This window comes from Stegostoma tigrinum, chromosome 21 (assembly GCF_030684315.1).
Source record: "Stegostoma tigrinum isolate sSteTig4 chromosome 21, sSteTig4.hap1, whole genome shotgun sequence".
Classification (NCBI taxonomy): Eukaryota; Metazoa; Chordata; class Chondrichthyes; order Orectolobiformes; family Stegostomatidae; genus Stegostoma; species Stegostoma tigrinum.
The window spans coordinates 25,807,090-25,823,427 of record NC_081374.1 but is presented as its reverse complement, the minus strand read 5'-3'; the positions used below and the strand labels follow the sequence as shown (position 1 = coordinate 25,823,427).

The 16,338-nt window shown below is 40.4% G+C and overlaps 1 protein-coding gene across 7 annotated transcripts in view; it reads right to left on the bottom strand.

Annotated features, from left to right (window-relative positions):
* The window catches only part of LOC125462633 (chemokine-like protein TAFA-5), a 386,744-nt gene that overhangs the window by 271,743 nt on the left and 98,663 nt on the right, over window positions 1-16,338 (bottom strand). For all 7 annotated transcript variants that reach the window (XR_009447009.1, XR_007249687.2, XM_048552858.2 and 4 more), the window contains exon 2: window positions 12,455-12,604. Coding sequence is in view for 5 of the 7 variants with exons in the window: in XM_048552858.2 (XP_048408815.2) it covers window positions 12,455-12,604 (150 nt within the window). In the remaining 2 variants the exon portion in view is untranslated. The remainder of the gene's footprint in view (window positions 1-12,454; window positions 12,605-16,338) is intronic.

The following is a 16,338-nucleotide window of genomic DNA, read 5'->3' as shown; positions in this document are numbered from 1 at the left end:
CACAGTTGGGCCTACAACTATTCATGTTATACATTAAGACATTGATGAAAGAAATGAGGCCATTCCTCAGTTTGCAGATGACATAAGGATAGGTGGAGGGATAGGTTGTGCTGAGGAAGTGGGGAGGCTGCAGAAGGAACTGGACAAGGTAGGACAGCAAGCAAAGAAGTGGCAGATGGAATACAATGTGGTGAAGTGTGAGGCTATGCATTTTGATCAAAAATATAAACAGGCTATTTTATAAATGGTGAATGGCTTCGAAAATCTGAAGCACAGAGGGGCGTAGGAGCCCTAGATCAGGATTTTCTCATGGTTCACTTACAGGTTCAGTTGATAGTTACAAGGCAAATGTAATGTTAGCAATTATTTCAAGATAACTAGAATACAACAGTGCAGATGTATTGTGGAGGCTGTATAGGGCCCTGGTCAGACTGCATTTTGAACATTGTAGGCAGTTTTGGGCCCCATATCTAAGCAAAAGCATGTGGCCTTAGAGAGTCTCCAAAGGAAATTTATATGAATGATTCTCGGGAGGAAGGGCTTGTCATGTGAGGAGTGAATGAAAACTCTGGGTCTGTACTCCATGTAGTTTAGGAGAATGAGGTTGAAACTCATTGAAAGACACAGATAGGGTGGATACGGAGAAGATGCTTCCACTAGTCGGAGAGACTAGGACTGGAGGTCACAGACTCAGAGCGAAGGGACAACCCTTGAGAACTAAGATGAGGAGGAATTTCTTCTGCCAGAGGTTGGTGAATCTGTGGAACTCATTGCCACATATGGCTACAGAGGGCAAATCATTGAGAGTCTTTTATACTGAGATGCGTAGATTCTTGATTAGTAAGGGGATCAAAGGTTACTGGGTAAAGGCTTTCAGCAACGGGAGAGGTGAGAATGCGAGCCAGGAAGGAACTAATATATTTGGGCATTAGCTAATCCCGAAACACTACATGTGTAGTGTCTCCCACGCATCCTCTTCCTCCAACCAAAAAAAAAGACTGTGTGGAGCATTGGTAAGGTAAGGCTTTTTTTATTCTTCTGGAAATCTAAGAGTAGAGGGAATGGAAGTGAGGGCAGTCACATGCTCCTCTTGCAGGATGTGGGAGGTAAGGGTCACTGCTGGTGTCCGCTCTGACTTCACCTGCGAGAAGTGCACCCAACTCCAGCTCCTCACAAACGGTGTTAGGGAACTGGAGCTGGAGCTGGATGAACTCCGGATCATTTGGAAGGCTGAGAGGGTAATAGAGAGGAGTTATAGGGCGGTAATCACACCCAAGATACAGGAAAAAGGTAGCAGGGTGACTGTCAGGAGGGGGAAAGGGAATAGGCAGATAGTGCAGGGATCCCCTTTGTCCATTCCTCTCAATAATAAGTATACCATTTTGGATACTTTTGGGAGAACAATCTACCAGGGGAAGGCCATAGCGGACAGATCTCTGGCACTGATCTGGGCCCTGTGGCACAGAAGGGAAGGGGGGGGAAATTGGAGAGCAATTGTAGTGGGGGATTCAGTAGTAAGAGGCACAGACAGGTAGTTCTGCAGATGCGAACGGATGGTATGTTGCCTCCCGGGTGCCAGAGTCCGTGACGTCTTGGATCGTGTCTTCAAGTCCCTTAATGAAGAGGGTGAGCATCCAGCAGTCATGGTATACATCGGTGCCAATGACACAGTCAGAAAAAGGACTGAAAATGCGAAAAACGAATACAGGGAGTTAGGCTGGAAGCTGAAATCCAGGACAAACAAGGTAGTTATCTCTGGATTACTACCAGTGCCACGTGATAACAAGGTAAGAAGTAGGGAAAGAGTGCAGCTAAACACTTGGCTACAGGGCTGGTATAGGAGGGAGGGCTTCCATTATGTGGATAATTGGAGGACATTCTGGGGAAGGTGGGACCTGCACAGTAAGGACAGGTTGCACCTGAACCAGAAGGGCACAAATATCACGGGAGGGAGGTTTGCTCGAGCTATACGGGAGGGTTTAAACTAAATTGGCAGGGGATGGGGAACTGGATTTGTAATTCAGAGGATGAGGTATTCAGCCTTCCAACAGACACAACGTGGAGTGAGGTTGTTAATAAAGAAATGCGGTCGATGAAGCATAATTGTGAACACAGAGATGGTTTGAAGTGTGTATACTGCAACGCTCAAAGTATCGGAAATAAGGCAGATGAACTTAGATCACGGGTCAGTACTTGGAACTGCGATGTTGTGGCCACTACACAAATTGGGTAACTCAGGGAGAGGACAGATGTTGGAAGTTCCAAGATTTAGAAGCTTTAAAAAAAATAGGGAGGGTGGTAAAAGAGGTGGGGGAGTGGCATTGCTAGTCAAGGCTAATGTAGCAGCTGTTGAAAGACAGTTTGAAAATGATATGTCTACACAGAGTCGGTTTGGGATGAGGTCAAGAACAAGAAAGGAGCAGTCACTTTGTCAGGGGTGTTTTACAGACTGCCTAATAGTTGCAAGAAAGTAGAGGAACAGATTGGAAGGCAGATACTGGAAAGGTGCAGAAGTCACAGGGTTGTAGTCATGGGTGACTTCAACTTCCCAAATATTGATTGGAAACTTTTTAGTTGTAATAGCTTAGATGGAGCGGATTTTGCCCAGTGCGGTCGGGAAGGATTCCTGACACAGTATATAGGTAGGCCTACATGAGGAGAGGCCACCTTAGATTTGGTGCTTGGCAATGAACCAGGCCAAGTGTCATACCTGTTGATAGGAGAGCATTTTGGTGGTAGTGATCATAATTCTGTTACATTTACAATCGTCACGGAAAAGGTTAGGTACATACAGCAAGGTAAGGTTTATAATTGGGGGAAGGGTAATTATAATTCTGTTTTGCAAGAACTAGGTAACATAAAATTGGAACAGATGCTGTCAGGGAAGAGCACTATAGAAATGTAGAGATTGTTTAAGGAATGCACATTGAGTGTGCACAATATGTTTGTGCCAAGCAGGCAGGGAAGATGCGTTCGAGTAAGGGAGCCTTGATTCTCAAGAGAGGTCAAATGACTGGTTAAGAAGAAGAAGGATGTTTATATAAGGTTTAGGAAACAAGGAACAGAAAAGGCTCTCGGACGGATACAAGTTAACCAGGAAGGAGCTGAAGAAAGGGCTTAGAAGAGCTATAAGCAGGCATGAAAAAACCTTGGCAGATAGGATCAAGGAAAATTCCAAGGTTTTTTACACATACATGAGGAATAAGAGAATGACCAGAGAAAGGGTAGGGCCGATCAAGGATTGCAAAAGGAATTTGTGCACGGAGTCTAAAGAGATGGGAGAGGTCCTTAATGAATACTTTTCTTTGGTATTCACAACTGAGAGAGACCTAATTGTAGGGAGGACAGTGTGAAACAGGCTGATAGGCTACAGAGGGTCAATGTTTGGAGGGAAGATGTACTAGGAATTTTGAGGAACTTGAAGATAGATAAGCCCCACAGGCCTGATGGGATTTATCCAAGGATTCAATGGGAAGCGAGAGAAGAGATCACACGACCTTTGACAATGATCTTTTCATCCTCACTGTCCACGGGTATGGTGCCGGAAGATTGAAGAGAGGCAAACATCATTCCCTTGTTCAAAAAGGGAATAGGGATAACCCTAGAAATTACAGTCCAGTTAATCTTACTTCAGTGGTGGGAAAATTATTGGAAAGGGCTCTGAGAGATGGGATTTATGATCATCTGGATAGGCACAGTTTGTTTTGTGATAGTCAGCATGGATTTTGGTGGGGCAGGGTGTAGATTATGCCTCACAAACCTTATTGAATTCTTTGAAGAGGTGACCAAACACATGGATGAAGGTAGAGCAGCAGATGTGTTATACGTGGATTTAAATAAGGCATTTGATAAGGTTCCCCATGGTAGGCTCATGCACAAAGTAAGGAGGCTTGGGATAAGGGAAAATGTGGCAGATTGGGTTCAGAATTGGCTGATCCTTAGAAGACAAAGGCTGGTAATGGACGGAAAATTTTCAATATGATGCTCAGTTATGAGTGGTGTACCACAAGGAACTGTACTGGGTCCTCTTTGTGATTTTTGTAAATGATTTGGAAGTAGGAGTGGAAGGGTAGATTATTAAATTCGCAGACGATATGAAGGTGGGTTGAGTTGTGGACAGTGTGGAGGGCTGTTCTAGGTTACAAAGGGACATCGATAGGATGCAGAGCTGGGCTGAGAAGCAGCAGATGGAGTTTAACCTTGAAAAGTGTGAGGTGATTTATTTTGGAAGGACAAATTTCAAAGCAGAATACAGGGTTAAGAAAGATTCTTGGCAGTATGGAGGAGCAAAGGGATCTTGGGGTTCATGTTCACAGTTCCCTGAGAGCTGCCACCCACCATGGATAGAGTTGTTAAGAAGGCATATGGTGTGTTAGCTTTCATTAATAGAGGGATTGAGTTCAAAAGCTGTAAAGTTATGCTCCAGCTATACAAAACCCTGGTTTAGCCACATCTGGAGTATTGTGTCCAGTTCTGGTCGCTCATTGCGGGAAAGATGTGGAAGCATTGGAATAGGTGCAAAAAAGATTTACCAGGATGTTGCTGGAATGGAGGGAAGGTCTTACGGGAAAGGTTGAGAGCTTTCGGGCTTTTCTCTTTAGAACAACGAAGAATGAGAGGTGACTTGATAGAAGTGTACAAAATAATCAGAGGTATAGATAGAGTGGACAGCCAGAGACTTTTTCCTAGGGTGGAGGTAACGAGCGGGCATAGTTTTGAAGTGAGTGGAGGAAGATATAGGGGAGACATCAGAGGTAAGTTCTTTACTCAGCGAGTGGTCAGGGTGTGGAATGCATTGTCAGAGAGGGTAGTGGAGTTGGCCTCATTGGGGGCATTTAAGCAGCAATTAGATAAGCATATGGATGATTGAATGCATGGGGGTGGAGGTTAGGAAGACCTTAGGCTTAGGGTAAAAGTTCAGCATAACATCATGGACCAAAGGGCCTGTACTGTGCTGTACTGTTCTATGTCCTAATGGGGCAATGAAACATATCAACCAAGATCAAATAGCAGACTCAATGGTTCAAATTACCTAATTCTACTCCTACATCTTGTGGTCTTATGATCCATTGGGATTTGTATGATCTCTCAATCCTCAACCTACAAATGTATCAAATTTTTAACCACTGTGAATTGTATCAGACTACACTGCATCATCCTCTTTCTATGTGAGAATGTCTGTGCTACAACCAGGGTAGTTAACTTTGCCAACATCGCTGGCTTCCTCCAGATACATGGCACCAAAGCCTATACCTGTGCACAGTCAAACATCATTGAATTTTATTGAGAGAAACAGCTTTTAGAAAGATCTGTCCACAGGTCTTTGCCAATCCCTTCATATGGATGACGGCATCATATCAATGAAGAAAAGCAGTATTTAAAATAGCAGAAACTAACAACTTGTAGATATGGAACTAAAATAATACTGCTTACAACAATATGGATCCACAAGTGTAATCAGGAACAAATACCACAGAGCAAAATTAATGTCTTACAAGGAGATTAAAATCCTAACAATCATTACGTAAATCAAGATAATCAACAACTTCAAGTACAAACAAGAATAAAACAATGCAACAAAACTGACCTATACCATCAATCTTTCCATCTGAAATTATGTTATTGGATTCATTTCATAGATTGATCAGTGTGAAAAGCACAATTCCTAAATTTTCCAACAGCTTCAGCATTGGACACTAAACAAAATACAGAACAGGTTTGCTCGCTTCTCTACTACATGGGAACAACATCAAATCATGTTATGCACACAACAAATCAATACAAATCAAATTAAATTTGACAAACTCCTAATAGCTTTTAAACAATCTTTTGATTCATGAACAAGAAAGACACTAGGAGAGTCCATAGATAGCACCTACAGGTCATTAATAGAGCTATCGGAACCATGGAACTACTGAGATTTACAACAGAGCTCAACTGGAACAGAATTCTTGCTGGAGCATAAATTCCGTTTCTGAACTTCTTCAAAGAAGGTCTTACTTTTGAACAAGCAGTCCAAATAACAACAAATATGTTGTCTAGAAAACGGTTTTGGAAACATTACAATGAAAAATACTTTGATTTATTATAAAACATTCATAACCATATAACCCAAGGAGACAGACTTCTCATCTGATCAATATACCACATGTGACAACAGCAATGTGAAATCCTAAGCAATCTAATGCTATAATATCTCAACACAGGCTTAGTTCCAAAACGCCAGGTCAGCAAAACAACCTACCCAGCCCTCAGCTGATAATGTAATTATCGTAGGAAAATAGGTCACTTCTCAGAGCTGTGCTATAGTTTGAAATGCACACCAAATAGCAAATCAAACAGATTCTGACCTAACAAGCACATTCATGCCTTAAAGCTGTATCTTGAAGAAGAAATCAATACCGCAGTGGAATAAACTGTTTTTTCATGAAAATTAGCCACCTGGGAGAAATGTTTATTATAGTCCCCCAGGAGAAAGTAAACAGTCATTTAATATAGACATGACAGATGTCATCTGCATAAATAGTTAATCAATCAAATGAGTTAGATACTGATCATGGTTTTCATGCGTGACAACCCATGTTATTGGAGACGAATATTTTACCACCAGATTGAAGCTATGCGTAGTTAAAGGGACCGCTTCTACAACTAACATGATATTGCATGTCATACTGATATTCAAACATCTCACGTTTGATGAGAAAGCTTATTAAACTTCATTAACTAGCGATTTTTCCTGTTGATTAAGAAAGCATGCTTTTCCCCCAACCTATGCTGAGTACAGGAACTCACTGTCGCTGAGAACATTGTCTTTCAGCGCCAGTATCTGAAATTGTTTAATGGACTGAAATGCCTGAAACTTTTTATAAAATTATTGTGAAAGCTGATGCTAAGTCAGTGTATCTCTTAACACCTTGGGAAATTCCCCCACCGTCTCACAGGAGAAAGCAAGTTGAGGGCACAGTCAACATGGGTGTTATCTCTCTAGTGACTGAACCTACAGAACGATGCTCAGGTATGTTCTCAACGCCCAAGCCCAATAACTCAATATGGATTTGTACAAATCACACACATCTGAAAAAAAAAGCAGATACTGTAATAATCCATCTCATGTTTACAAATGAACATTGTGCTCGAATATGAAGAATATTTATGAAGCTGGGTGCTAACAGAGGATTTTGGCAAATCCCTCTGGGTGAGGGATTTCAATTCATCACCATCCTTATTACAATCTTTCATCAATACAGTTTCCCAGATTATCCTTTGGTCCTTCTGCAGTTAAGGTTTTCTAACTCATTATATCTAATATTTTCCAGGCACTAGATGGCATCATATGTCACATGGATGCTATCCTATTTGTGCTGAAACTCCCAGCTCCATGATAAGAGATTACATGACGTAGTGACACATTTATATGCAGCGGTTCTTACACTGTATAACACATGTGAAACGTTAAGGAAGTCCATTTGTTTTCTCGGTCAGCATAGAAGGGATGCAAGCTGACATCCAAAAATCAGGATGGAGGTATCCAAATATGAAAAGGTTGAAAGGAGAAAAATTAAGGATCTCTTGAATTGCAATATTTTGCATGAATCTTCAAGATCAAGGACACAATAAACATCCCAAAGATACCTGAGAGGCAAAGTGCTATTGGGAGGAAAGATCCTGTAACAATCTTCATCATGAAAAAATATTTGACAAACTAATGGAATGGAATGGAAATCAGGTCTCCAGGACCTGATGGCTTACACCAAAGTGTTTCAAAGAAAGTGGCTGCAGAGATAATGGAAGTATTGGTCAAAATATTCCATAATGCACTGGATTCTGGGAGGGTTTGTGCATATTGAAAGAAAATGCTAATGCAACTCAACATCTTCCATAAGGGACAGAGACAGCAAGCAGGATATTATGGGTCAGTTAGGCTAACATCTGTCATTGGGAAATTGCTAGAATCTATTAAGGAAAATATTGCAGGATATTTAGAAAAGCTTAAAAAACAAAACCAGCAAAACTGGTTTTGTGAAAATGAAATCATGTTTGACATTTTTTATAAAGTCCTTTGAGGGTATAAAGAAACAGTTGATAAAAGATGACCGGTAGATGTGGTATATTTGGATTCCCAGAAGCCATTTGATAAGGAGCCACAAAGAAGCTTAATGCACATGATAAGAATTCAAGGTATTGGGGTAATGTATTACCATGGTTCAAAGATTTCTTAATGCACACAGGGCACAGTCAAGATTAATGGGTCTTTTTCAGATCAGAAAGATATAACTAGTGGAGAGCCACAAAGGCTAGTCTCGGGCCTCAATAATTTGCTACCTATATTAATGGCCTGGAGCAGTGAGCAAAGTATATTGTATCCAAATTTGCGAATGATACAAAGATAGACGGGAGGGCATATCACTATGAAGGCAGAATGAATCACAGGGCACTTGGATAGATTGTGTGAGTAGGTAAAACCTTTTAAATAGAGCTTCATGTAGGAATGTGGGAAGAACTACATTGGTAGGAAGAATCAAAAAGCTGACTATTATTTAAATAGATAGAGACTTCAAATTAAAATAAATATATAAAACAGAGGGGACTAGGTATTTCTTGTGCAGGAAACAGAAAAGTTTTGCTTGTAGGTGTAGCAAGTAATTAAGGCAGCAAATGGAATTTGCTTTATTCCTTTATTGATAGGAGATTGGAGTGTAAAAAAAAATAAAAGTCTTGGTATACCTGTGCAGAGTATTGGTGAGGCCACTGTGTACAGTTTCAGTCCCCATAGTTAAGAAAGGGCAAACTGTCATTGAAAGCAGTCTAAAAGAGATTTGCCACGGAATCTGTACAGTGTGGAAGCAGCCCATGAAGTCCACACCAATCTTCTGAAAAGCATTCCAGCCAGACCCAGAACCCCACCCTATCCCTGTAACTCTGCACCTTTCATGGTTAATCTACCCAACCTATACATTCCTGGATACTTACGGGCAATTTAGCATGACCAATCCACATAACCCACACATCTCTCATCTATGGAAGGAAACTGGAACACCCAGAGGCAACCCATATAGAAACTTGGAGATTGTGTAAACTCCACATAAACTCCCCCTGAGGGTAAAATCATACCCAGCTCCCAGGGACTCTGAGGCAGCTGTCATCACCACTGAGCTACGTGCCACCCTAAAAGCAGAATTGGGAATGAAAGAGTTGATATGTCAAGAATGGCTGAACAGATTAGGCTTTCATTCATTACAGCGTTGAAGAATGACTGCTAATAAAGATTCTGAGAAGCTTGGCAGTATGGATGTTGAGAAGATGTTTTCACCAGTGTCAGTCTCAAATTAGGAAACAAATGTCACAGAATCAGAGGACAAGAGATAGAAAGGAAGTTCTTCTCCCAGTGGGTTGTTATATCTAGAAATGTCACCCCAGAAAATCGTGAAGCTAGATCACAGTGTACATAAAGAGAAAGTACGTAAATTTTTGAAATAATCAGGAAGTTGTGGGTTGAGGAGCTGGCATGGAAAGACTTGGGGCCTAAGCGGATCAACCATGATTTTATTCAATGGTGGAGCAGTTATGAAGGATCAAATAGCCCATTCCTGCTCTATTTCATAAGTTCTTTCGATTAGACCCAGGTACAAAGAGAATGTGATTTGCTGGAGACAGATAAGGAACCAGAATTGTAAACAATAGAACACACGTTATACTCTTTCAGAAATAATTGAGGGTTGGGACTATTTCTGGGTGTCAAACCCACAGCCTAGTGGGAAGATTTTCCAGGTGCAACCAGTTAAGAGGCTTGCTGCCTTGGAAGCGTGGTAGATCTATCAGCAGACCTGTCATTGCACTGGGAGCTCCCGCAGTGATGACGCAGCTCAGGGATAATTGCACATTGAAGGGATCATGTCAGGTCACTAATTCAACATTAACTTGCATGGAAATTTCTCTTGGCAACATCTTCAAGCTTTCCACCAGGCAACTCGGGAGATGTTTACCAGTTACAGATTATAGGGACAATTGGGAAGCTAGAATTTTGACAGATGCTCATGAAGTTGTAGCCATTGTAATCACATGGAAAACTGGAATAAAAAAATTTAAAAATGGGTCCGTACAGCTGGATGTGCGGAGAGGGGCAACAGAAGTACAGAGAGAGGTGCATTGGAGGGAGCCATCAGGGGCAGACAGAGCAAACATTTTGAACTAACCACACAATTCAAGGAAAAGTTGCTAACTCTCATTTGCGTCCATTCTATTTAGTTATTATTCTAGCGTTTGTTATCAGAAAGTGGAATCTTTTGCTGTAATGGGTGAAACAGATTAATGTAAACATTAATGTGAAAACTGTACCTCACACAAAGTAGCATGTGAATTTAACTGACAAAAACAAACTGCGGTCTTCAGTAAAGTTTATGATTTTGAGAATGATACATTTTCTGCAGCTGAATCAGAGGTGCACTTCCACCTCAGCATTGTGTAAATTTCACCCTCTGTAAGCCAGGGAGCAACATTGAAGGAACTAACATTACATAATGCATTGATAATTGGGGGGAAAACAAAGAAAGTTTCACAGTAGCTGTGAAGTGCTAAAACTCACAGTAATTCCACATCATAGTATTACAGTTAGCATCTGTTTATGTTTCCTGTGTCCTCTTTAATGTTGGTTTGGAGATGCTTAATTGTTTTGCAATCAACATATCCTTGCAATGGGGAGCAGCTAGCTCAGTTGACTGAACTCCAATTTGTAATGCTGCATTATGCCAAAAGTCCAGGTTTAATTCCCACACCAGCTTAAATGACCACAAAGGACTCACCTCAACCTCTCCCTTCAACTGAGGCATAGTGACCCTCAGGTTAAACCACGTCCACTCATCTCTCTCTTATGGTAGAGCAATCCTTTGATCTGGTAGCATTATGGCAAATGGCAACATCTCGGAGGATGGCAGCTGGAGTGGGCCTAGTCTGGCAGCGGAGGCCAGGACTTCTGATTGCAGTAGGCCCAGAGTGGGGACTGCTGGTATTGACAAGGTGGTAGGCTATAGCATGGTATGCCTGGAGCTGGGACTCCTGGTAGAGGTGGCAGAAGGGCCAGGGACTCATAGTTGTGAGCCAAGTGTGGGTTTAACATAGGACCTGGCATTGGCGAAAGCTAGAAGAACAGCACCTCATTTTCCACATGGGTACTCTGAAACAGCCTTCTGGACACAATATCAAGTTCAACAATTTTGGGGCCTGAGACATCTTCTCCCATGTTCTTACCCGAGCCTCACAGACCAGGTCTTGTTATCACATGGTCCGCTATTACACACAACCCAATGTTACCCATTAATTTTCCCCATTACTAGCTAGTCATTCTCCCAGGCTGATTCTTACCCACTCCATCTGTCCAATTGTTCTTCTCTCTCTTTGGGCTCTGTTGCCACCTATCATTTACATCTTACCCACTCCCCACCACATATTCTATTCAAAAACCAATATTTTGCTAGCTACCATCAGTTCCGAGGAAAGACCCAAAACGTTAACTCTGATTTTTCTCCACAGGCATTCCCAGGCCTGCTGCACCTTTCCAGCAATTTCTGTTTTTGTTCCTGATTTCCAGCATCCACAGTTCTTTTGATTTTTATTTCCTACATTTGCAGGCCTGGCGCAGACAGTGGTGAGGCACTGGAACAGGGATAGTGACGCAGGTATCATTAGTGAGCAGCTCAGTGCTCAGGACTCTCTTTCAGTTATACCTTTTATCCTTTTTATTCTTAAACTATACAAAATGGCGATAGATTGTGGCAACTGTTGAAGCTTTTCAACGTTCTTAACAATTTTGCTCACTATAAAATGCAATTGACAATAAAGAACTCATTCATTCACCACTTTTATTCATGCAATAATCTTAATTCATGACATCTCACTTCCTGATTTACTGAGATTTTTTAACTCAATACCATAAATTACATTAGAAACATGTTATGGTGGTGCGAGATGTAAAGCATTTCAATGGCTACCTTTTATATTCCCAGACTAATATTTATATTTGGGTAACATTAATGGATTGATTATTGGTATCTGCTGTGATACTGCTTAGTTTGTATGATTAAGCAATGGGAGATTCTACCTTCATGCTCAGTATGAGGGATTGTTTTATATAATTAGTCCAAACAAGGTCAATTTCAGATGACAAACGCTTTCTTGATATAGATAATAAATTACCTAAGGAGATAAGAGAGTTATTTGATGTTCTTCAATTAAATGTTTCATGCAAAAGTTAGAGGTGCTATTCCATAGTTATTTGTAAAATGTGTGTGCTTTCTTAAGCCAAAAAGCTTTTAATTAAAACTGGTTCATAGTTTTTACTTAATTAACAGCAAATAAAATTATTCCGGTTTCAGCACCTTATTCACAATGTAATTACAAACACCTATACCATATATATCATTCAAACAGCTTCCCATCATTCCACCTCTTTGTCACTTACCATCCACACAGGCTGGCTTGGCTCTCATTGTGCCAGCAATCTGTCCTCTCCTACAGGCACATCGTGCTGTTTGTCTGGCTATTGTTCTCCGTGGCTGACTACTATCTCTGTCCAAGGTAACTATTTCACATGTACCCACAGCCAGTTGACCTGGAATAGAGCATACAATATAGGAATCAATGTTGGGGGTTTTAATCATGAGCTCCTCCCCAGTAGCATGATTTAAATGGAAAAAATTATTACTCTGGAGGAAGACAAACTAGATTCATTCAATGCTCAAATTGCAACTTGAATTTCCCGTTTGAGAATCCAATTATAGACAGTGTGGTGACAACAATTTGTAGAGACTTTAAAATATGTGATGAGTTTGTAATTGTTTCAACACCAAATGTTTGATAATATCTTTTAAGTATTTGTATTCATTGTAGCAGGATCAATTGACAATTCCTTGGGTAATAAGTTGTACTAGTCCATGTAACCTGGCAACCCTTGAAGTTGTACCAAAGGGAATTAAGTTGAGATATGGAAGCAGTTTAGCCAGATAGACACAAAGAGGAGATGTAAGACAGGAGTTTGGAGGCTACTAGCATTATAAATACATACACATACAAAAAGAAGCAGAAAGGCTGTTCAGGAGTTGAAAAGATTCTGAAGGAAATGTGCCATACAGGGAACATGCACAGGTGTAACACTATTTACATGGAAGCTGCTGGCTGTGGAGAATTGGCTTTCTGGGCATTGTATCATTAGCCTGAATATATCATTCCTTGAAATGCTGGGTTTTGCTGTTGAAGTATGAAATGCTATTATACTCATGGATGGTAAAACTGTCATCAATTCTCACTAATACTCCATTAAAACTGACAGCAAATTTAGGAGTCAGTAGAAAATCAGTATAACATGGAAAGTCAGATGTTGCCATCAGTGTTCCTCTGTGGGGTGCATTGTAAATATTGCAATCAATGCTGGTAGTCTCACTGTAAAACCCTTGAATACATTACAACTTGTTGAATGAAGTATAACAGAATTTTAATGATGATGTAGAGGTGCCGGTGTTGGACTGGGATGCATAAACGTCAGAAGTCACGTGACACCAGGTTACAGTCCAACAGGTGTATTTAAAATCACAAGTTTTCAGAGCGCTGCTCCCTTGTCAGGTCACTATAATCTGGTGTCATGGGAATTCTGAGCTTTAATGAACTCAGTGCACAATTATTGTTGAACTCAATTACCAAATTAGAAGAACTATATTTGAAATGTCTAATTTCTCCTCAATGATTTTAAAATTTCATATTTTTAAAAAGTATTTAAGAGAAGTTTATCTTTAGCTTCTATCTTAATCCACTTAATAATTCAGTTCACAGATCTTAGATTTTTTATTGAAAGTAAACAAATTCAGTGGTTTTAACTTTTCAGTTTGCTTGATGTGACTTCAATGTGATTACCACTGATCCCATTTGTTGACATCGCTGTTGCATCACACCAAGACATCTTCTTGACTTGGTGCCAGATATAAATAAGATTTTGGAAGTGGAAAAATCAAGAATATCCTGAAACAAGCCCAACTAAATATTTATAATTAACCCTTATTCTGGCTGTGGACAGATCACCACTGGAATCATAGAATCCCTACAATATGGAAGCAGGCTATTTGACCCATCAAGTCCACATTGACCCTCCAAAGACAATCCCACCCAGACCCTCAATCTCCCCACACTTGTAACCCTGCATTTCCCATGCCTAACCATCTAGCCTGCACATCCCTGGACACTCTGGTCACTTTAGCATAGCCAATCCATCTCATCTACATATCTTTGAACTGTGGGAGGAAACCAGAGCACGCCCATGCAGACACAAGAAGAATGTATAAACTCCACACAGAATTTCCCAGGGCTGGAATTGAACCCACATCCCTGCCACTGCCACTGAGCCACTATGCCCAAGCGGAAGATAAGAAAATTCTGGTTAAGCCGTAGTTCTCAGAAGACTGTTATTTAACATGTCTAGCTAACTCATAAGGAAGCTTTATCCAGAATGTTACATTGGACAAAAATACAAAATACCTGAAGGACACAGATGGTCCTCTTTTTCAGTGACTGTTTAGCAGGAAGTGGGGAGAAAGAAGATGGTGTTGTTTGGGCCTCAAGGCGTATTTCCACATGAATAGTGTACACCTCAATAGGTTTATACTGTGCCCAACACCCATGTGACAAATGCTTGAAAAATAGTGTAATCACTGCAGAAAGCTAACCAAAAAGTCTACCAAGGGAATAGCTTCTTGCAGATGCTATCATCATTGTTACTTTCTAAAAGAAAGAAATTTTCCTCAGAAATGTTGGTATACCTGAACCTTTACACAAGCTGCTTGATTGAAATTAAATTGTTTGCGCTGCAATCAGACCTGCTTGGCTTCATTCACTTCATTTACTTCTTCCACCTCCAAATAAAATAATGACATAGGAATATCCAACAATGTTCCTATACTCTGATTTTTAATTGGAGCAAAAGGAGTTTTGCCAACAAAAGCCTGAATAGAATCAAATGCTCAAAGTCCAGTTCTCTCAAATCCAGAATAAAAATCTATTTTTATTGTGAAAATATCAGTGGTCTTCTTTTGAGCTGTCACTTGTTATGTGCTCAGAAGCATCCTCAGCTCTTGAGCAACCTTACCATTCATTTCATATGGATGCACTGAGTGTTTCACAATTGTCTGCACGGACACATCAGAAAGTCCCACATGCATTCTTCACAGAGCCATTCAATGGATTTGAACATATAGTGTATGCCACCCAAATTGACCCAAAAGGTCAACTGGAAGATGGCACATCGCATAGGAGGAGGTCATCCAGCAGATTGATCCCTGCCCATGTGCTAGCTCCTGTTCACCCATGTGGAATGCAAATTATTCCCTAAAGAACGTTAACCAATCAAGAGGACAATAACTGACAGAAATAATCAACCTTCACAAACCAGATGAGTCATACAAGTTAAAAATAAATTATAAAAGTGCATTAAATTGAATTTCACTTCGTCTGACCCACATTATATTTGACCTTTTTTTTAAATATTGTTCAGAGTACAGCACAGTGAAAATCTGAATCACCAAGTAGTGAGGATGGTTAGAATTCATAGCATGGGTATGTTTTCCCATGTGTATACCTTTTCATTAGAACCCCTCAAATGTTTTGCATCATGCCTGTCGGATATGTGGATGTGTTGTTATTTCAGTTATCCTGGATATTTGACACGGCGATTATATTGGTATGGAGGTTAGCAATGGTTAACTGTATGCTTAAAAATAGCACTGGCCTGAAGACAAAAGTAATAAACTCAAATTTGGTAACAATGTCCTCAGGCAAGATGACAATAGCAGATGGGGATTGGGAGTAGTAGGCATAAGAGAAGAAGCAACAAGATAAAGATAAAATTTGAATGAAAGGGGATGTATCAGAAAATAGTACTGTCTGTTCCAATTTGGATTATGTATGTTTCTAGTTAAGATGAGTGACCAACGGCAACTGTTTTCTGGCAAATAGAATTGATCCTCTAAATATGATTGATCAGATTTATTTCTCTACCCTGGAACTAAATTAATCCCTCATTATTTCCCTTTATTTTCTCCACTGCTGCATATATAGTGTTCCAAATTACAGTTTTACCTGCAATTAAATGCCCCCTGTCAGATACATTGGAAGTGTTCCTTCAGATATTGTAGTCCCTCCCAGTGATAATCCATTTAATCTAAAACTTTCATTTTAATGCAGATAATCACCACTTGAGCTTCATTCTGGCCTTCCTTTTGGCAATGCAACAATAGCTTGCATTTATTTGGTCCATTTGACGGCATTTGAGGAAATCCCTGACTTCACAGTTGCCTACATTTT